The sequence below is a fragment of the Lithobates pipiens genome, unplaced genomic scaffold, assembly GCF_037356315.1.
Source record: "Lithobates pipiens isolate NorthernLeopardFrog02 unplaced genomic scaffold, aLitPip1_a1.2 Scaffold_3, whole genome shotgun sequence".
Classification (NCBI taxonomy): domain Eukaryota; kingdom Metazoa; phylum Chordata; class Amphibia; order Anura; family Ranidae; genus Lithobates; species Lithobates pipiens.
In genome coordinates this window covers 191,415,162-191,438,691 of record NW_027507790.1, presented here as the reverse complement: position 1 = coordinate 191,438,691, position 23,530 = coordinate 191,415,162, and the positions used below count along the sequence as shown (strand labels likewise).

Sequence of the window (23,530 nt, the reverse complement as noted above, 5' to 3'; positions counted from 1 at the left end):
TATGTTACCAAAAAATTGGGTTATATATATTGGGGTTTTTTTGCATTAAAATTTTTGCTTTGTGCACTAGTGCGCAGTCTTGCTGGAACAGGAAGGGGCCATCCCCAAACTGTTCCCACAAAGTTGAGAGCATGAAATTTTCTAAAATGTCTTGGTATGCTGATGCCTTAAGAGTTCCCTTCACTGGAACTAAGGGGCCAAGCCCAACCCCTGAAAAATAACCCCACACTATAAACTCCCCTCCACAAAATGATTTGGACCAGTGCACAAAGCAAGGTCCATAAAGACAAGGATGAGTGAGTTTGGGGTGGAGGCCTGACCTCAACCTGAAATAATACATTTGGGATGAATTAGAGCGGAGACTGCGAGCCAGTCCTTCTCGTCCAACATCAGTGCCTTACCTCACAAATGTGCTTCTGGAAGTATGGTCAAACTTTCTCATAAACACACTCCTAAACTTCCTTCCCTGCCTTCCAAGAATAGTTGAAGCTGTTATAGCTGGGCCATCTCAATATTGAACCCTACAGACTAAGACTGGGATAGCATTAAAGGTAGACGTCCTAATACTTTTAATAAGCGTGTGTTTTTTTATAAAGCTGGAATTTAGTTGTAACACTCAAAAGCCTTACTTGTTTAAGTGGAAAGAAATGCAGGATTTAAACACTCAGATATTTAAATTTTTCAGATTAATGTAACAAATCGCCCAACCAACGTATCACTGCCAGAAACATCAAAGCCATTTGTATTTCAGCTAAGATGTTTAAATGAGTCATGTTTTCACTGCAGTTGGACACAAGAGAAATCAATTCCACATGGTAAGTCTGTGCATTCATCTATTTCATGTTACTGCAACTGAAAACCAATTTCTAATGAGCTGAATTGTTAGAAAAGAAATGCACATATTTCTACACTGTCTCTGCTTCCTTCTTGCAGTTCTGGTACAATCTTAGCACTGGAACCAGCTTCGGATCACACAGGAGCGATGTGTGTCCCTGTTCCCCAGTTTCAGGGACGAATCAGGGCTGAATCTATGCCTGAATTCGGCCCTGAAACTGAGCCAAAGACACACTGTGCAGTGCACTCAGCAGCCGCAACGGAGATATGTGAACCGGCTCCATAGGGAGCAAGTCACTAACTCCTGCTATGCGAATTGGATGCGGGGAAACCCGCATCTAATTCACACAGGTGTGAACCTGGCCTAAAGGGCCTACTGACCAGAGGGTAAGTAGACATTGGCAATGCTTTTTTTCAAGAACAAAACAAAAAATGAATTAATGGAGTAATACTACCATCACTGATATCTCCTTTAGAAAATTATAGTCTACCCGTTGTCATTATGATGCTATAAATTCTGAAATGTTGGGACATGTTTACAAGGAGGCATCATTGACAACCATTGTACTTTCTCTTGACTGAGTCACTTTAAAGAGATCCTGGGAGCCATCACAAGCTTTTACACTGACCCTGGATTCTCTACCTAGCAAGTCAATGATCCAAAATGCAAAAAAAGGATTTAATTATTTTGCATACTTCAGTGACGGCATGCTTGTTCCAGATGAGTGACTGACTAAGTAGTAAAGCTAGGATAAGTTAGCAGCATATTTAAAAACAAGTCAGTAATGGATGTTATTTTCTCTATGCTTTTCCTCCAAGTTCACTTTGTTATTCTAGAAATTTGTTTGGAATTCCAGAAGTTCACTTAAGCTGGCCATAGATGGTTCAAATCTTGGCCGGTTCAGCAGATTTGAACCATCTATGGGCAGGCTGATTGTTCCCCAGTCAATCCATTGATCAACTTGGGTACAACCAGCATGTCAGATTTTTACATCCGATTATTGCCAGTGCTAGTAACTGCTAGCATCAATCACTGTGTTCTCCGGGCAGGGATGGCTCCCTGCTGGGAGAACTCAATAGCTCTGTGGGAGGAATTGCTGACTGTGTTGATGGAGGAATCAAGTGATGTTCTTTCCTGAAACCCTTGGTTTGCAGGAAGGGCCAGGACAAGGGGTAGGCAGGAGTGGGTGGCTACCCTGGGTGCAATGGTTTATTTCAGAGATGGGGTGCCTTGATGCTAACCCTAAGGGAAGGGTGCAGTTTGGCAACAATGACCTTGTCCCGCCACTGGTTGCTGGAAAGAAAATTGCATCATCTGTGGCCAACGTTAGTTGCAGGCATCAATAAAGCATCACATGAGCACTGATCTAATCAATCCCATTTATATTTTATTTGTTTTAGAACTGACTGGATCCCCTGAAGTTACCGTTATCACAGAGAAATTATCTCCTGGCAAACAAAGAGTTTTCATTGAATGGAAGGTATTATTTTACCCTGCAATGTAAATCCTAAAGCTGACCATAGACATGAGATGAATGTGTCCATTTCTGGCTATTTTCCTTCTGAATTGGGCAACCATCAGGCAGGTTAGAAAACCTTGGTTGGAAAGTAGAAGCTTACGCATCTTGGTATCCTAAGGCACAGGAGGTCTCAGCCACATTCCTTTGCCCACTTTTAATTATTATTTTTCGCATTTCTGCCTGCAAAAGATTGATTTTCTTAGATTATAGATTAAAGCAGTACATATTATTGTTGTATATACATTTTGGCTTCAAATCTTATGCCCTGTTCACATGGTCGGACATTCAGACCACAAAATCCGTCTGATTTTTTCCGACTGATTTTGTCCGAAACTTGTGTAGCATACACATGGTCGCACAAAGTTGTTGGAAAATCCGATCGTTCTGAACGAGGTGACGTCAAACACGTACGTCGGGACTATAAACGGGCCAGTAGCCAATAGCTTTTGTCTCTTAGTTTATTCTGAGCATGCGTGGCACTTTGTTCGTCGGAATTGTCTACACATGATCGGAATTTATGCGATCGGATTTTGTTGTCGGAAAATTTTAGATCCTGCTCTCAAACTTTGTGTGTCGGAAAATCAGACAAAAAAAAGTCCGATAGAGCCCACACATGATTGGATTTTCTGACAACATAATCTGATCTAACTTTTTCCATCAGAATTTCCAACCATATATACAGGGTATTAGCTGCACTTTTGCTCTGTGACAACGCCTGTATGTCGGTGACTTTCCTTAAAAAAAAAAAAACCTTGTTTAAAGGATAAGTTCACCTTTCTGAACATGTTACACCCATAGTTAGGGTGTAACCTGTTCAGCATATGACCCCCTCTTTATTGCAGTGAGTACGGGATCTTCTCCCCACACTTGCTGTCAAAATTTAAAGAGAGTGTGGCCATGCGGGGCTTCGCCCACCAAGCTGCATCATTGATTCACAGATCCTTGTGAATCAATGAACTACTAGTTCCGATATTCTTTGTGGTTGTCAGCTTGTAGTTCTCAATGAACTACCAGGACACTGTTGAGAGCTCCTAGGTAGTTCATTTATATTTCCTCTTGGTGTGTAACTGCCTGTACAAGGTACGAGTTGACAGATACACTGATCAGTCTGCAAAAGCCCTGTATAGTACTTGCGATCTTCCAGGCTCTTAACAAAAAATGATAACAACAAAGCCTGCCCACCAGCTCACAGAAAACCAAACGAACCTGTCTAACAGTGCGTTAAAAACAGGGGTTTAGTCCGCACGCATTTGCAAATGCATGCGTAAGCCTCAGAGCCTCGTCACAGCATGGCATCTGTGGTTCTAACACTAAAATTTGAGTGTCCCCACAGTGGAGGCACATGCATTCTAATGGATAGATGAGAGCAGGTGGACTAAAGGGGAGCCCACCCCTTCTTAAAGGTACAGGAGCACACCAAGCACCCAGCAAATTGCACAATGGCTGCAAAGGTTTTGGTGCGTTGCTGGACCAATAAAAACACCAACATGATAATGATACAAAAAACTTGCCACCACCCTCATCTATAGCTGGCTATAGCAGTAAGCAGCTTAACAAAAAAATGAATAAATGCAGATTTTTTTTACCTGCAAAAAATGTACATTATTATTATTTAAAAGTGTAAAAGTGAATTTTTCCTAATATTGAATATTGTTCCCAGGAAAAGAAACCATGTCAGTCTTCCTGCTCCTCCATCAATTTGCTCCTTCCTTTTCCTTAGGCTGAGCCAAGCGTATATGTTTATATGCAAGCTGTTTTGGTGTCCTTTGACATCTGTGGGTGATTGGACGTGACCCCATGTCTGGCACACAAACATCACAACTTGGCATAGCGAAGTAAAAAGTTTGTTTCTGAAAAGAGGAAAATAGTAAGCAGGACAGCAATGAGCTATCAGCAGGTAAACGGCTGCACAAAACACAGTCCTGTATCAACAAAAAAAGAAAAACAGAAAAGTTGAAACAAAAGAAAGGTAGAAAAAAGGGAGAGGGAAATAGAACGCCCAACTGCCAAGGCCCCCAGTGCACCTGAAGGCCGGACTGCTCGTGTGCCCTGCTGCAGGATCTGCACAACACAAGGTTGTCAGGTTAGTGGAGTCTCCAGTAGGTTCCAGAGTTCTCAGACTTGGCTGTATTTGTCCAGGGAGCTGATCAGAGAAGCTGTAAGGCATTCCATTCTCTTTGCATCTCGGATCCACATTTGCAGTACAAAGAGGGAAGATCCCTCTGTTTCCACTTAGGGGCAGTGATGCAATTTTTATGTGTTTTTCAGTGTGATTATGTAGTGCGAATTTGGATGTGGTTAGCGTATTCTATGAAGCCAAATTGCACTGAAATCGCATCAAAGCACAGGAACCTTTTCCAAAATCGCACTGCATAGTTGCATTGATGTGTATGAGCACCATTGAAAATAATGTGATTTCCCTTGTCATGCAATTCTGTGCAAGTCCTTGCATCAGAAATCGTCCCAATATGAGCCAGCACTCAAAGTCGGATTGCAGCAGTGTGAACTTAGCCTTAAAATGCAAGCTAAATGCTCCTGAAAGCATGCTGTATTTGCTTACTTACCCAAGCCTTAAGGCTGGCGGTCATCCTGCATGTCTGACTGCCCTCTTAAAGGGGTTGTAAACCCTCATGTTTTTTCACCTTAATGCATCCTATGCTTCAAGGTGAAAAAACTTCTGCCAGTGACCGGCCCTCCAGTCCCCCCCCCCCCCTTTTACTTACCCGAGCCCCATAATTCCCTCAGTGGAGAAGCGCTCTGCCTCTCTGCATGGGGTCCCGACTCTTGGTTGGCTAGATTGATAGCAGCACAGCCATTGGCTCCCGCCAAGCATGTACTGGCCATTGGAACTACCGGGAGTTTCCCGGTGGGCCGATGGCTCAGTGGGCCACTCTGATGTAAGGGGGCTGGTGATGGGCCTCTCTGATGTAAGGGGGTGCTGATGGGACACTCTGATGTAAGGGGATGCTGATGGGACACTCTGATGTAAGGGGATGCTGATGGGACACTCTGATGTAAGGGGGCTGCTCATGGGACACTCTGACGTAAGGGGTGCTGATGGGACACTCTGACGTAAGGGAGTGCTGATGGGATGCTCAAAATGTAAGTGGGCCGGTCTGGATGAAGTCCAGGGCCAAATTTCTGTCCCAGTCCAGCCCTGGCTCCCGCTGCTGTCAATCAAATCCAATGACGCAGGCACTGAGATGCGGGGAGCGGGGTCAAACCCGGCATTCGTGTCTATGGACGCAAATGCTGGACACGGGCGCACGCCCGCACGGTAATCCCCTGGGAGAGGCCTTCTCCTAGGGGTTTATCTGATGCGAGGAGGAGCCACGAGAGCCCCCGAGGGATGCTAGAAGAGAAGGAGCGGGGCCACTCTGTGCAAAATTAACTGCACAGCGGAGGTAAGTGTAACATATTTATTTATTTATTTTTAAAACAGGAAGGTTTACAATCACTTTAACGTCTCATGCAATTTAAATTTACATGGACTTCTTATTCCATAATCCTCCATCCATTTTTCATGTAACATTGGACAAACTTTACATATGTGGTATGCTGTTGACTATCTCTCAATACACAGAAGATATTGCCCAAGAATTTCTAGTTCATCCAATCAAGGACTCAAGGGTCCTTTCTTGTGATTATATAAAGGATTGCCACATAACTGCATTGGAATCATTTGGATCAAAACATTGTTGGGATCTTAGTTTAAGTACCTTATAATTAACCTGGCAGGGTATCAAAAACAATTGAGCACTGTCCGCGATACCTTTTTATATTTGCACTAACATTCAGATTTTCAGGATAAAATTTTGGGGTGCACTAATACACAAAGTTCACTGCTTGGACCTTAGAAGAATGGGGAACACCCCGATATGCTTGGCCTGAGAATTTGAATCCATCTAGCTACTGGCCAAAATGCAATATAATTTTCTTAGTCTGGTCTTTCAGATAACTATACTGTATTTTGGACACTAGATGGAGGGTGTAACATGAAGGTGAACTTACCCTTCAATAACATGGTCCTGTATAAGATAAGAGTAGAAACTTTAGCTTGCCTCAGATTTCTGGACATACAGCAAAGCAAATGTTTTAGGTAGGCAATGACAGCTTCAGATGCCTTAGAGAACAATGATGTCTACACATTAGCATGCATGTGGCCTTATGTAAATATCTGGCAAAATACTAGATGTACCGGTATGTTTCATACCGGAAGATCTGGAATCTCTTTTTTTAAGTTTTTTTTTTTTTTTAAAGAATTAGGAAATACAGGTTGTACTGGTATCATAGTGGAAGTCTGCAGATCACTGGTATGCCTATTTTGAGAGACTTATATAAGGTTATAATCATTTTTCATGAAACATTCTTATAATTTACAATAAATATATATAGTTGAGATAATATGGTTGTTTCCTTTGGCAGCTCTGATTGCCCTTTTGTTGTCCATTGTTTTCACCTTAACCTTCTTTTGAATCCTTGCAGTATGCGATGCATGTCTATGTGGATAAATACAATGTCACGATTCAGAAGATACCAAACAGCTGTGACTGTATTTTCTACCAAACAAATAGCACGAATTTCCTTATCAACCTCTCTGTCGCTTTCTTTAATGTGTCTGTAACTGCTTGCAATGAAGCCGGGAACAGCTCCACAGCCAGCACTCTGGTCCAACCTTTGACTTCCCCTGGTAATGTACCTGTTTAAATTTTGAACTAATTTCAATATATATATATATATATATATATATATATATATATATATATATATATATATATATATATATCTCAATTCCTCAAAATGTGCTCACAAAACATTTTTTTTAATTCTAAAATAAATTTAAAGCTGTGGCAAAAGGGCATTTGAAAAGACAAAAGAAACACCTATCTGAGAAAATCAGGACTTATAAAAATAACAGACCCCAAAAAATAACTAAAATATCAAGATTTATTTGTACGAATGTTAAAAAATGTATATTAAAATTGTTAAAGGTTACATGAAAGTAATGTTATACAAACATAGCTGTATCCTTTATCACATCACATTTTCCCTATCATCCATATCAGAGTAGGGGTATAGATAACGTGCTATAACTTCAATGCGTTTCACGGGTCAACAGCCCGCTTCATCAGGAAGACAAGCATAGTGAGGCTCTGTTATGGATACACGATTCATACTGAAAACAAAATTATACAGCCAACGACTGTGAGATCATGGAAGGAGTGGATTCCAAGCAACTGACATGTATCTGTTTATATCCTGGAGAGATTGGTGGCCTTGGAAAAGCAAATTGGTCCTCTGAGTATGATGGAACTTCTAAAAGTCCAGCATCAGCTAGCCCAGAGAGGTCCACATCAGGTCCCCATAAATATAAAGTGCCCCCTCCTTCATATGAAAGACTCCTGCCCACCATTGGTCACCCATCCCTGATATAGATGATGGGGAAAATACGATGTGATACAGGATACAGCTATGTTTGTATGTGATTGCTTTCACGTAACCTTTAACAATTTGAATATAGTTTTAACATTTGTACAAATAAAACTTGATATTTTACTTATTTTTTTGGTACCGTTAAAGTCTTGATTTTCTTAGGTGTTTCCTTGGTGTTTCTATATAGGATGTGATACCAGACGACACACTATGTCCAACATTTAGCAGGTTCTCCTTAGGGAGATTCCTTCCTCCTAAAAATTAATAAGCATTTAAAAAGAATGCTATGCCATCATATGAAGATGTCTGAGTATGTGGAATCTGTAATTGAAATATTTAACATATGGAATCTCATATATTGACTAGTGTCCCAACTTCTAAGTACATAGACATGTGCATGCACATTACAATACCATCACATACAGTGATATAAAAAGTCTACACACCCCTGTTAAAATGTCAGGTTTCTGTGATGTAAAAAAAATGAGACAAAGATAAATCATTTCAGAACTTTTTCCACCAAACTTAATTTGACCTATAAACAGGGCGGACTGACAACTGATGGGGCCCCCTGCATCCCAAGGCACACCTGCACAGGGGGACATTGTGGGGGGAGAGCGCACAATGGGACACTGGGGAGGGGGAAGCACACAGGGTGACCTTGGGAGGGGGAAAGGACACTGAGGGAGGGGGAAAGCACACCGGGGACACTGTGGGGTTGGAGAGCACACAGGGGGATGCTGGGGAGGGGGGAAGCACACAGGGGGACACTGGAGAGGGAGGAAGCACACAGGGAGACCCTGGGAAGGGGAGAGGGTACAGGGGGAAACCGGCGGAGGTGGAAAGCACACGGGGGACACTGTGGGGTTGGAGAGCACACAGGGGGACACTGGGGGGCAAACAGGGGGTCACTGGAGGGGGGCACTGGGGGGAGAGCACACAGGGGAATACTGGGGGGAGCACACAGTGAGACACTGTGGGGGGGGAGCGCACAGGGAGACACTGGGGGAAGCACACAGGAAGACACTGTGGGGGGTGGGGAGCACAAAGTAAGACAATGTGGGGGGTGAGGAGCACACAGGAAGACACTGTGGCCATGGGGAGCACACAGGGGGACACTGTTTGGGGTGGGGAGCACACAGGATGGACACTGTGGGGGGGTGGAGAGCACACAGCGTGGACACGGTGGGGGGTGGGGAGCACACAGGGAGACACTGTGGGGATTGGGGAGCACACAGGGAGACCCTGGGAGGGGAAGAGGGCACAGGGGGACACTGGGGAAGGGAGAAGCACACGGGGGACACTGTGGGGGTTGGGGAGCACACAGGGAGACCCTGGGAGGGGGAGAGGGCACAGGGGGACACTGGAGAAGGGAGAAGCACACAGGGGGACACTGGAGGAGGGTGCACACAGGGGGCACTGCGGGGAGAGAAAACAGGGGAACACTCAGGAGGGGCACACAGGGGGATAGTGTGGGGGAGCACACAGGGGAACACTGGGGGGGCACACAGTGGGACACTGTGGGGGGGAGAGCACACAGGGGAACACTGTGGGGGGAGCACACAGTGGGACACTGTGGGGGGGGAGAGCACACAGGGGAACACTGGGGAGGAGAGCACACAGGGGAACACTGGGGGGGAGAACACAGTGGGACACTGGGGGGGTCACACAGGGGAACACGGGTGGAGCACACAGGGGAACACTGGGGGGGGGGAACACACAGGGGAACACTGGGGGGGATAACACAGTGGGACACTGGGGGGAAGAGCACACAGGGGGACACTGGGGGGAACACTGGAGGGGGGCACTGGGGGAGAGCACAGAGGGGAACACTGGGGGGGAGCACACAGGGGGACCCTGTGGGGGGGAGAGCACACAGGGGGACCCTGTGGGGGGGAGAGCACACAGGGGGACACTGTGGGGGGGAGAGCACACAGGGGAACACTGGGGGGAGAACACAGTGGGACACTGTGGGGGGGTACACAGGGGAACACTGGGGGGAGAACACAGTGGGACACTGTGGGGGGGAAGAGCACACAGGGGGACACATAGGGGGACACTGGGGGGGACACACAGGGGAACACTGGGGGGGACACACAGGGGAACACAGGGGGGACATGCAGGGGAACACTGGGGGGACACGCAGGGGAACACTGGGGGACGACACGCAGGGGAACACTGGGGGACGACACGCAGGGGAACACTGGGGGACGACACGCAGGGGAACACTGGGGGACGGCACGCAGGGGAACACTGGGGGACGACACGCAGGGGAACACTGGGGGACGACACGCAGGGGAACACAGGGGACAACACACAGGGGAACACGGGGGGGCTACACACAGGGGAACACGGGGGGGCTACACACAGGGGAACACGGGGCGGCTACACACAGGGGAACACTGGAGGGACACACGGGAGGACACTGAGGGGGACACTGGGGGGACACACAGGGGAACGCTGGGGGGGACACACAGGGGAACACTGGGGGGCACACGGGGGGACGCACAGGGGGGACACACAGGGGGACACTGGGGGGAAGCATACGGGGGGTAGTGTGGGGAGGGGGGAGAGCACACTGAAGTCTGGCCCGGGCCCCATACATCTGTACTGCAGTTCCCCCTGCCTCCGATGGCGGCCCTCCAGTAAAAAAAAAGTTTCACTCACCCCGGTCACCCGATGCCTGTAATAATACCGCTAACAGCGCGCTGCTCCCCGCCAGCCCCTCCTCCCTTCTCGTCCGTCCTAGGTGATGTAGTGTACAGTACAAGCACCTGCGACGGACTGGAAGGAAGGAGGGGCCGGCGGGAGCAGCGTGTAATTAGCGGTATTATTACAGCAGCTTCAAGGGCCTCTCGTTGGGCCAGGCATGGGTCCCTAATGGCTCCGGGCCCTCGGACGGCGACCGAATGACCGATGGGTCAGTCCGCCCCTGCCTATAAACTGTACAATTCAATTAAAAAACAAAGCAAAATCTTTTAGGTGGGGGGGGGGGGTAAAAGTAAAAAATAAAAAATAATGTGGTTGCATAAATGTGTACACCCTCTTAGAACTGGGGATGTAGCTGTGTTCAGAATTACGCAATCACATTCAAACTCATGTTAAATAGGAGTCAGTACACACCTACCATCATTTAAAGTGCCTCTGATTAACCCCAAATAAACTTCAGCTGTTCCATTAAGTCTTTCCTGACACTTTTTTAGGCGCATCCTACAGCAAAAGCCATGGTCCACCGAGAGCTTCCAAAGCATCAGAGAGATCTCGTTGTTAAAAGGTATCAGTCAGGAGAAGGGTACAAAAGAATTTCCAAGGCATTAGATATACCATGGAACACAGTGAAGATAGTCATCATCAAGCAGAGAAAATATGGCACAGCAGTGACATTACCAAGAACTGGACGTCCCTCCAAAATTGATGAAAAGAGAAGAAGAAAACTGGTCAGGGAGGCTGCCAATAAGCGTACAGCAACGTTAACCACTTCAGCCCCAGAAGATTTGGCTGGCTCATGCCATTTTTTGATATACGGCATGGCGTTGATTTAACTGACATTTTCCACAAATAGAGCTTTCTTTTGGTGGTTTTTAATCATCTATGTAGTTTTTTTTTTTTGCGTTATAAACAAAAAAAGAGCGACAATTTTGAAAAAAAAAAAACACAATATTTTGTACTTTTTGCTATAATAAATATCCCTACTTATTTCTCAGTTTAGGCCGATATGTATTCTTCTACATATTTTTCGTAATAAAAATCGCAATAAGCCTATATTGATTGGTTTGCGCAAAAGTTATAGTGTCTACAAAATAGGGGATAGATTTATATTTTTATTATTATTATTATTTTACTAGTAATGGCGACGATCTGCGATTTTTATGGAGACTGCGTCATTATGACGGACCCATCAGACACTTTTGACACATTTTTGGGACGACTGACAATTATACGGTGATCAGTGCTATAAAAATGCACTGATTACTGTATAAATGTCACTGACAGTGAAGGAGTTAACACTAGGGGATAATCAAGGGATTAAATGTGTTCCCTAATGGGTGTTGTAGCTGTAGGGGGAGGGGACTGACTATAGGAGATGACAGATCGTGGTTCCTAGATATTAGGAACTCACGATCTGCCTCTCCTCTGCAAACAGAACAAGGATTTGTGTGTTTATACACACACACACATCACTGTTCTGCCTCTTGTGCACCCGATCGCGCGTGGCCGGCGGACATCGCGACTGCCAGTCTTGAGCATCGGCACCCCCCGCAGTGCAGTGGGCACGCGCCTGCTATCCTGCTTAAAGGAGCCAACGTACAGCTATGACGATTCGTGGGATCATGCTAACCTGCCACGGTATAGTGACAGCGGCTCGTCAGCAAGTGGTTAAAGGAGTTGCAGGAATATCTGGCTAAGTACTGGCTGTGTGGTGCATGTGACAACAACCTCCCTTAATCTTCATATGTCTGGACTATGGGGTAGAGTGACAAGATGGAAGCCTTTTCTTACAAAAAAAAACAGGTGTGTAGACTTTTTATATCCACTGCATATGGCTCGATGATGCGGTTTGACAAATGCTTTCACAGGCATTTTTTTTTTTTTAACTATAGCTGTGCAAACTTATTGCAGATTTATGTCTACATGGTATTCACATTGAAATAAAATGCCTACAGTACTTAGACCCCAAAACAGTAGAGAAAATCAAATTTTGGGCATCCTGCTGATTAATCGCTTAAGGACCGCCTCCTGTCTATTTACGCCGGCAGAATGGCACGGCTGGGCACATCAACGTACAGGTACGTTGCTCTTTAAGTGTCCAGCCGTGGGTCGCGCTCACCAGCCGGTCCTGAGCTCCGTGACCATGGCTGCGGGACCCGCGGACCCGATCGCCGCTGGTGTCCCGCGATCGGGTCACAGAGCTGAAGAACGGGGAGAGGTAAGTGTAAACAAACCTCTCCTCGTGCTTCCTAGTGTGGCTGTCACTGATCGTCTGTTCCCTGCTATAGGGAAAGACGATCAGTGACGTCACATGCCAAGCCACGCCCCCAACAGTAAAAAAAAAACACACGTCACACTTAACCCCTCCCGCCCCCTAGTGGTTAACCCCTTCACTGCCAGTGTCATTTACACAGGAATCAGTGCATTTGAATAGCACTTATTGCTGTATAAATGACAATGGTCCCAAAAATGTGTCAAAAATGTCCGATGTGTCCGCCATAATGTGGCAGTCACAATAAAAATTGCTTATCGCCGCCATTACTAGTAAAAAAAAAATATATTAATAAAAATGCTATAAAACTATCCCCAATATTGTAGACACTATAACTTTTGTGCAAACCAATCAATAATCGCTAATTGCAATTTTTTTTTTTACCAAAAATATGTAGAAAAATACATATCGGCCTAAACTGAGGAAAAAAAATGTTTTTTTATATATTTTTTGGGGATATTTATTATAGCAAAAAGTAAAAAATATTGAATTTTTTTCAAAATTGTCGCTCTATTTTTGTTTATAGCGCAAAAAATAAAAACCGTAGAGGTGATCAAATACCACCAAAAGAAAGTTCTATTTGTGGAAAAAAAGGAAAATTTTGTTTGGGAGTCACCGCGTAATTGTCAGTTAAAGCGACGCAGTGCCGAATAGCAAAAAGGGGCCTGGTCCCTTGGCTGCAAATTGGTCCAGGGCCTAAGTGGTTAAATGGCAAACAGTATGACTGTACAATGTACATATTATAGTGAACCATCCTTGTTAAGAAATGTCACACTTATTTGCATAGTCTGTACAGGAACCCTCATGCACATAAACTATAAACTCCCTCGGCATTGGTGTGCTATCGTATAACCATATTTTTTAGCAACAGCCTCATTCAGCTTCAATGTGTTGTAGTCAGCCATAAACACTGCTCCTGAATCAATTATGGTAGCAACTTACAACAATTTGGCAATGCAGTGACTAATTACCAATGACAGAAACTGCCCCATTGCTCTATAGAAGAAGAAAATGGCCCTCATCACAAGAGTATTACATCCTAGTATCAGTTGAGCTGGGAAGGCACATTGATGCAGTTCTGCATAGACACTGATGAGCGTCCAGGTTTTAATTGAACAAGCTGAAGTTAGATGCTGATTGGCTACAATGCACAGCTGCACCAGATTTTGCACTGTCCAGTTTTAGTAAATCAACCCCATTGTGGTTGTTTTCAGTGACTTAAGATCCAGGCACATCCCCATGTTCTGATGGTGGCTGCATTTGTTTTCTTTTTTAATTCGGGCTTCCTTTCCTTTATTGTCATCTGCTGATTCTACCAGTAACCCACTTCCTTTCCTCAGGTGATAATGCTCACTTATGTACTGTATCTATGGAGGAACTTGGACACCCTAGGCCGTTCACCTTATTTAGCCTACAAACACCCACCCCCTACTCTGTTACGTAGGAAAGAGGTGTTCTTTAGTCCACATAATATACAGTAGCGGTTTGAGATTTCAGTTTAGTATACAGGAAGTTACAATGATAAGTATTTCCCTCAGGATCAATATTTTTCTGTACTTGCAGAAAATATACTTGTTCTGAAAACAGAAAACAAATGCAGCCACCACACACACATATATATATATATATATATATATATATATATATTACATTTTGGGCTCTTAGTGATACTAATATCACTATATTTATAGTCTTTCTGAATAATTATCTGCAGTTTCTGGGCTTTCAGCATCGATATGAGATTACAACTCAGTTTTCTTCAGAAGAAAATATTCCAATCCCCCTAATTTTACATTTTACTATAATTGCTAATTATAGAGACATAGAAAAGTTACAACAGTAAAAAGACCAAGTGGTCCATCAAGCCTGCCTGTGCTTTTTTATTTATTTTTATTTATACATGTTTTAGGGTTTGTTGTGTTTTTTTATTTTTATTTTTAAAGTGTTTCTAAAGGCAATAGTTTTTTTTTTATCTCAATGCATTCTATTCTAAAAAACCTTCTGTGTGCAACAGCCCCCCTACTAGACAGACGCAAGCAAAACAGTCAATGAGGAGAGAGAGGGGGCGGGGAGAGCTGCATGTCTGAATGGACACACAGAGCAGAGGCTCATGTGCCCCCATAACTCCCATAGCAAGCAGCTTGCTGTGGGGGCACTCAAAAAGAGGGAGGGGCCAGGCACGCCAGCGAGGGACCCGAGAAGAGGAGGATCTGAGCTGCTCTGTGCAAAACCATTACACAGAGCAGGTAAGTAGAACATGTTTGTTAGTTTTAAACAAACAAAAAAAAACAAGACTTTAATATCACTTTATCATAAGTTTTTCAAGCATTAGTAACTTTCTTCCTGTTAAGGCCATATCCCCAAGTTATTGATCTTGGTTTCAGATCGAAAATACTGCCCTCTTGAACCTTATTCACTCCCTTAATGTATTCAATTATTTAGTAATGGTAGCATTGTATAGTAAATGATTTTGCTGAATATGTAAAAGACTGGCTCTATAGAAATATTCAAACAAATGTAATGTTAAGAATGTTTTCTACCTTTTGTGATTTCTTTATAGAATTACTTGGAAAGATATTTTCTACATATAAAGATGATAAGATTGTCCTCACTTGGAAGCCATTGTTTGATAATGATTTCTTTGTGATCAGTTGGGGAACAACTTACATGCAAATGAAGGCTGAAATAATCTGGACACAAATCCACAACTATTCTATTAGCGGTAACAATTTGCCAATCATTTTTGCACTAACAAAAGTATTCTTAAATATTAATTGGGGTCTGCTGCCATAAAGGTAAAACTTCTTTAACTATGGATTCCAAACATTGCAGAACACACAAAACTAGTATAAATAACGACATGAGCATCACAATAGTACAGCTAGTGATAAAATAAAGGAAATATATCACATGTATAATGTGACAATGACAATTGGTTGCATCCATTGATTGACAAACATTTTCCAACTTGTCTGCTCAATAGAAGTCCATCTAAAGAACCGGCCAAATTTCACTCTATGGCCTGCTTAAGACATGCCAACAAATCAGATCTCTCATGGAGACCCACACTGCTTTTTCTCTATTCCACATTTGCTGTGCATTCTGCAAAAAACGTTGTTAAGCTTAAAAATTCCTAGCAAATACTTTTGGTGAATAGCCTATTCCACCCCCAATCCTATCATGTCCATAGCCAGAAGACTATTCACCAGAAGTATTTCTGAAAAGTGTTGCTCTTAAAAAGTGCTGCAGGAGTAATGTTTTTTTTATGCTTCTAGGGCCTTTTGATGGATTCAAACGTTACACAATAATGATACACTTGCTTGATTTTAATACGTGTATGAATTCCGCATATGAGACAACATTTGGAATCACCTACATCTATGTGGAGGAAGGAGGTATGTAGCATGTTGTGCTTGTGCCGATACTCTACATGGCCCTGACAACCTATTTACTTGGAAATACTGCAGATACTTGGAAGCTCATGATGAGCCGTACAATTTAGTTCACCAATGTTCAGTCATTTATATCAAGTAGACAATCCAAGAGAGACACTTGGAAGTTTTAGCTTTGTATCTACCTTTGGGTTACTGAGAAAAAAGGGTTCAGGTCTGTGTTTGTGATAACTGCTTCTTTGCAGCTAAATAGTAAATTATTATATTTCTTCTTACTCATAATATAATTGATAAAATTGTTAATTTATGGTAATGAATAATAACCAATGGAAAAGCCATTCCTCTAAAGCAGTGGTCATCAACCCTGTCCTCAGGGCCCACTAATAGGCCAGTTTTTATGTATTACCTTGGGAAGATGCAAACGAATCACTGAGCAGCAAATTATATCACCTGTGATGTATTTCAGTTATATTGCAAACCTGACCTGTTAGTGGGCCCTGAGGACAGGGTTGATGACCACTGCTCTAAAGCACTGCAAAGTACAGCATGTCATCTTTGCCAACACACCCAAAAAACAAGGATTTACATTATAAACCCACTTTGTCAGTATATAACAAATATTACAAACAATGGGGTTCTAGTATGAGGAACCCATATACATTCCTATCACATCAAAGACATAGGAATACCCATTTGAAAAAAAAGGTCACTAATGCATGAATAAAACCCAATGCATTTCAGCTTCCATTATCTTCTTCGTGGAGTTGGTGTGATGGTAGCCTAGTGTTGGTGACAGAGATGAACACAGTCAAAGATGCTCTAAAATCAGATCAGGCAATTAGTCAGGCTGGAAAGAGCCCAAGGAACTATTGACTATTTAGCCTAAAGGGTATGTAACAAGGCTCACAAGTCAAAATGTAGTATCTATGGAAGTGGTATAGGTCTTTCACAGGTAATATACAGATGATAAACAGAAAGATATATATTTTTTCAATCCAAAGCCAAAATATGTGGATGCTCGCAAAGGTGTCCCAGAAAACCCACAATCTCAGCCAGTAAGCCAATGGGGCCAAAGGTGCCTCAGGACATGATGTTAGGGGCATCCGAAAAAGAAGCAGGAAGACAGGGTGCTTGGTAGGGCCAATAGCATCCACAAGTGTGCAGAGTCATGTAAATTAATATTTTGTATCCCTGTCATCATATGTAAATCCATACACTGCTAGTGTAGAGAAGAGTCAGTATCATTTAAAGTGCATGTATAGCCAAAACCTTTTTTGATTTGTATAGAGTAGGGAAGAGTTAAAATCCCCTTTCAGATTTTTTTCATTTATTTTTTGCTTGGGAAAATCTCAGTTCACTTTTTGTCCCAGAGATGCAACAGGAAATTAGTGGGAATCTCCCAAAGTTAGAGGATTTCCCCACTCAGGAAACAAAAGATTTCCTTTAACTCTTGTTTCGATGACAACTGTGGATTTCACTTTCTGTCTTGGTGACAATGATCAGAAGTACAAGTACAGGGTGACCAGAACAAAACAAAAAAATGTATATATATATATATATATATATATATGTTGATGCCTAGAGATTGTCTTTAGGTCTTTATTAAAAATACTTGTTATTAGTGTGTCAAAACTCGCAAAGTGATTGATATTATTTGAAGTTCCCAGGTCTGGTTCACCTAATGTGACTGTAAAAAATATTACAAAAACCACAGTTGTGGTTGAATGGGAGGAAATTCCAGAAGAGGACTGTTTGGGCATCTTACTGTTCTATAGAATATTCTGCACAGATGTTGTAAGGAACATCACTCAAGGTATGGATGAAATGTAATTTACCACCAAAACAGTATGTAGTAGATGAGATAAGGGATGATCGATCTTTAGGTGAGTACTCCACTCTTTTCCCATCCCAGATCCTGTTGTTTTTTTAATTATTGTTGACTTAAAATGACAATATAATAAACATAGCATTAGCAACTGTTAAGAAATTCTGCAACCACCCCTACCTTTTGAAATCACATGAAAGCACACATACAGTATAAAACATATTTGTATAAAGACTGACTGTTCCTTACATGCACTTTGCTACCTACAACATTCTTCTTGGAGAGAGCTCCAACGCACAGGGATCATACTCACCAGAAGGAAAGTCTACCCCACTGTTCCTCTTACAAGGATACAAACACCATTCCCTTACACTAAGCTATTTCTACTCTACTGTCAAGAACTTATACTCAACATTATCCACACATATAATAAAATCGTTCAGTGACTCCCCTCAGTCTCAAGCCCCTTCTCAAGAGGAACATGACATCTCCACTAGCCTTACAGTGGAACTCTCAGGCCGCGTACACACGCGCGGACTGTTCGCCCAACCTTGTCCGCTGAACAGTGTTTGGGCGGACAGTCCGCTCGTGTGTGGGGCTTCAGCGGACAGTTTCAGCGGACAGTTGGCCGAACAAGGTCTTACGGAAATTCCGAAAAACTGTCCGCTGAAACAAGGTTTCAGCGGACTGTTCGCTCGTGTGTAGGCTTGTTCGGCCAACTAAGTCTCGCGCATGCTCAGAAAGGATTTCCACGTCGGAAGGTTGCATTGCAGTGTATAGGACGTCGTATTTTTCGTCCCGTCGTACGTGCCGTTCACGTCATCGCGCACGGTTTCAGCAAACTGTTCGTCCGTCGTGTGTGGCCATGTCCGTCCATGCTAAGTTTGAGCGGACTGTTCGCTCAAACTGTTGGACGGACAAAGTTGGGCCAACAGTCCGCGCGTGTGTACGCGGCCTCACCCATGTGAAGCAGTATTAACATGTTCTTCAGCAGCACCCAAACAAAGCTGCACATTGCAATACATTCTTCTTTACATTGCAACAGACCTGTCCCTGTAAAGACTGGTCTTTTTTTCTTTACAGCCTTTGTGCTCCCATAAATGAATATTTCAGGTGTATTAGCTGTTGAGGAGATAAACAACCCAGCAGTTTCTTGTACTTTTTTTTTGTTGCTAATTGCACTTGTGTTCTCAGGTTCGTACAGCTGAAATTTTCAATGAAAGTCAGACATCCAAAACTTTTATTTTCTTTCTTCTATGAAGAATGCATCAGCAGGAACGGAAGCACCATAGGGTGGGTGGGATCATAACTAAGAGCCAAGGCAGTGTCACAGATGCCCCACTGGTGATTAATCATGGTTTTTGCTCAATAGAAAATATAAGCCTGCACCTGCAGTCCTTGGAGCCATCTCTTTTTGCTTAAAAAAAAAAAATATATATATATATATATATATATATATACGGTATATATATATATATATATATATATATATATAGGAAGTATCCACACAACTCCAAAGTGTGGCCACATCCAAAGCATTTGGACAAATATATATATATATATATATATATATATATATATATATTTGTCCAAATGCTTTGGATGTGGCCACACTTTGGAGTTGTGTGGATACTTCCTTTTTTAGGAGGTCATTCTATTGCTGCGTACACACGGGCGGACTGTATGGCCTACTTAGTCCGTCGAAACACATTTCAGCGGACAGTCCGCTCGTGTGTGGGCTTCAGCGGACTTTTTCAGCGTGCAGTCCGGCGTACTAAGAATTTCGGATTTTTCGAAATTCTGTCCGTCGTACTCGCATTTCGGCGGACAATCCGGCCGTGTGTATGCCAGTCCGCCGTACTTTTGAAATGAGCGGACTTTTCCCGCCCGGAGAAAAGTCCGCTCATTTCGAGCGGCTATCCAGGTAGGCGGGGCCCGCGAAGGAGACGTCGCTGGCCCCGCCGCCTGTTATGGACTTAAATAGGAACCCCAACGCCGAAAAAAATCGGCGTGGGGGTCCCCCCCAAGTCCACAACAGACCCTTGTCCGAGCACGCTACCCGGCCGGCCAGGAAAGGGGGGCGAGCGAGCGCCCCCCCCCCTCCTGAGCCGTACTAGGTCGCGTGCCCTCAACATGGGGGGGTGCCTTGGGGAAGGGGGGCCGCGCGGCCCCCCCACCCCAAAGCACCTTGTCCCCATGTTGATGAGGACAAGGGCCTCTTCCCGACAACCCTGGCCGTTGGTTGTCGGGGTCTGCGGGCGGGGGGCTTATCGGAATCCGGGAGCCCCCTTTAATAAGGGGGCCCCCGGATACCGGCCCCCCACCCTATGTGAATGAGTATAGGGTACAATGTACCCCTACCCATTCACCTGTAAAATAAAAGTACAAAAAAAACACAACACACGAGATAAAATACTTTATTGCACAGCTCCGGGGGTCTTCCGTCTTCGGGGGTCTTCTCGCCGGACTCCTCCGCTATCTTCTTGTAGCTCTTTTGCTAGCGGAGGAGTCCGGCTTTCTTCCTCGCCGCCGGCCTCTTCTCCCGACTTCGGGGGTCTTGTCCCCCTCTTCGGTTCTTCTGCCGGGCCACCGCGCCTTCTTCTAGCTCTTTTACAGGCGGTGGCCCGGTCTTCTGTCGCCGCCGCCTTCCGTTCTTCTTCTTCTTCTTCTTCTTCTTCTCCTTCTTCTCCAGGAGATGTTGACTCGACGCTCTCTCCGGCCACAATGCCAGGGCCGTGCTGCGCGGCCACTTATATAGGGACAAGGGGTGGTGTCACATGGCTTTATGTCACATGGGTTGGTCACATGGGTTGATGTCACATGGGGACTATGACATCGTAAGGGGCGGGGGTCACCATGTGACACCAACCCATGTGACATAAAGCCATGTGACACCGCCCCTTGTCCCTATATAAGTGGCCGCGCAGCACGGCCCTGGCATTGTGGCCGGAGAGACCGTCGAGTCAACATCTCCTGGAGAAGAAGGAGAAGAAGAAGAAGAAGAACGGAAGGCGGCGGCGGCGGCGACAGAAGACCAGGCCACCGCCTGTAAAAGAGCTAGAAGAAGGCGCGGTGGCCCGGCAGAAGAACCGAAGAGGGGGACAAGACCCCCGAAGTCGGGAGAAGAGGCCGGTGGCGAGGAAGAAAGTCGGACTCCTCCGCTAGCAAAAGAGCTACAAGAAGATAGCGGAGGAGTCCGGCGAGAAGACCCCCGAAGACGGAAGACCCCCGGAGCTGTGCAATAAAGTATTTTATCTCGTGTGTTGTGTTTTTTTTGTACTTTTATTTTACAGGTGAATGGGTAGGGGTACATTGTACCCCATACTCATTCACATAGGGTGGGGGGCCGGTATCCGGGGGCCCCCTTATTAAAGGGGGCTCCCGGATTCCGATAAGCCCCCCGCCCGCAGACCCCGACAACCAACGGCCAGGGTTGTCGGGAAGAGGCCCTTGTCCTCATCAACATGGGGACAAGGTGCTTTGAGGGCACGCAGCCTGGTACGGCTCAGGAGGGGGGGCGATCGCTCGCCCCCCTTTCCTGGCCGGCCGGGTAGCTTGCTCGGACAAGGGTCTGTTGTGGACTTGGGGGGACCCCCACGCCGATTTTTTTCGGCGTTGGGGTTCCCCTTTAAGTCCATACCAGGCGGCGGGGCAAGCGACGTCTCCTTTGCGGGCCCCGCCTACCTGGAGACGCGCTCAAAATGAGCGGACTTTCCTCCGCGTGTGTGGGCGAGTCCGTTCATTTCAAAAGTAGGGCGGATAGTACGGCGGACTTAGTACGCCGTATTAGTCCACTCAAAAAGTGCCGTGTGTGGGCAAGTAGCCCGTTCGGAAAGTCCGACGGACAGTCTGGCGGAAAGTACGCCAGACTAAGTACGTCATACAGTCTGCTCGTGTGTACGCAGCATATGTTTAACCAGGTACTGTACACGTTAGATAAATTAAATATATCAACTTGGAAATAATTACATTGTTTTATTTTATTTTTTATCCTAGAAATTACTGTGAATTCCTCAAGTATTAGAAGTTACCAGATAGAAGAACTGAGAAACGGTCATGAATATCATGTGAGAGTCTCAGGAGTGACAGTTAAAGGGACAGGACCACCCAGTGCCACTGTTATTTTCAAAACACTCTATTATGGTATTAGAAACCATTCACTCTAAAGAAAAGCATACTGTGTATTAAAATGAAAGGTTGTACTAAATTAATTGTCAGTCCAGAATGGTTGTTTGCCTACCAAGCCATTTTTTAAAGCTGATTATTATTCTTGCTCTCCCTGGACAACAGCATTGTCCATCTGGGGAGGGGTATTGCTAAATTCACTAGCCAATTTAGATGTACTTGGCTAATAAATTAAAGCTGAACTCTGGCTAACACATTTTAAAGGAGAAGTTCACCTTAAAAAAAAATAATAATAATAATAATAATTGCACATCTTTTTGCAGGTAAAATATATATTTTTTTTATTTGGAACCTGCAAATCATTGCACACATTATCAGTAGATAACAAGTGCAATCTCAGGCTCCTGCAGACTGTCAGCATAATGTCTGCCCATACATCGTACAGGCAGGCAGTTACTGAATGACAGGAAGAATCAATGAACTAACAGAGTGTTCATCAGCGCTGTGGTAGTTCATTGAGAACTATCAGCTGTGATGGTAGTTTTAGTTATCCCATTCACAGAACTCCGTAATGCATGTTGCAGCCTTGGTGGAGACTCTGTGGGGTGTGGTGGTTTCTCATTTAGTAGCATGTAGCACACTGGATATGGCTGTAACATGTTATGAAAAGTGAACTTAACCTTTAAGCAGTTACAGCAAAAGTTTTTCTTCAGCATTTGGGATAAAGGTTTTATATTTATGAATAAAAGCTGTCCATTGTAAGTACCCCTGTCAATGATAAATGGTTTATCGCAACACTCTAAATGCCATTTTTCCTGGACAGCTTGGTCCGTTAAAAGGGAAGATAAAAAAAACAAAAAAACTGACTTATTAGCAGGATCACCAGGTCAAAACAAAGGAAATGTGGGGGCGTGGCTTAGCAATGGAGGAGTAAATTTGTATACTCTGGAGCTTTGCATGGACCAGAACGGGGAACCTTCATTAGGGCCACGCCGCGCCGCACTGACGATTTCACATGTTGGGAGACAGGCGGCTGACAGACTACAGGAGAGCCGAGGAGCGCAGGAATCACCCACAACTTTCCTCGCCAGCACCTGGCTCTTTCTCCCTCAGCCTCCACAAAGATGGCACCGGCACGCACCAATCCCACAGGTACAAAGTCCACTAAGAAGCTTACACAACTGCAACTAGGGATGCCGCAGTGGCTCAATTTCCTGTTGCATCCTGTCCTCTGCACTCCCACAGACTGGCTCTGAGTTAACACAGGGGCTGGGTAGTTGTAGTGAGGAAGCTTTTGATGGAGATCATGGCAGATTTCCCCACTAAGCAGGACTTGCAAGCTATGGCCTCCTCTATTGTATATGCACTTTCCAAGTAGCTGCATGAACTCTGTAAGCAAGTGGACACTGTTGGGGAGAGG

General features: G+C 44.5%; 1 protein-coding gene across 1 annotated transcript in view; it reads left to right on the top strand.

Annotated features, from left to right (window-relative positions):
- LOC143940863 (interleukin-31 receptor subunit alpha-like) overlaps window positions 1–23,530 on the top strand; it is a 139,387-nt gene that overhangs the window by 83,972 nt on the left and 31,885 nt on the right. Inside the window, exons 7-13 of the mRNA XM_077462653.1 lie at window positions 686–815; window positions 2,236–2,315; window positions 6,840–7,044; window positions 15,329–15,490; window positions 16,044–16,163; window positions 17,821–17,973; window positions 21,982–22,128. Of these exons, the coding sequence (XP_077318779.1) occupies window positions 686–815; window positions 2,236–2,315; window positions 6,840–7,044; window positions 15,329–15,490; window positions 16,044–16,163; window positions 17,821–17,973; window positions 21,982–22,128 (997 nt within the window). The remainder of the gene's footprint in view (window positions 1–685; window positions 816–2,235; window positions 2,316–6,839; window positions 7,045–15,328; window positions 15,491–16,043; window positions 16,164–17,820; window positions 17,974–21,981; window positions 22,129–23,530) is intronic.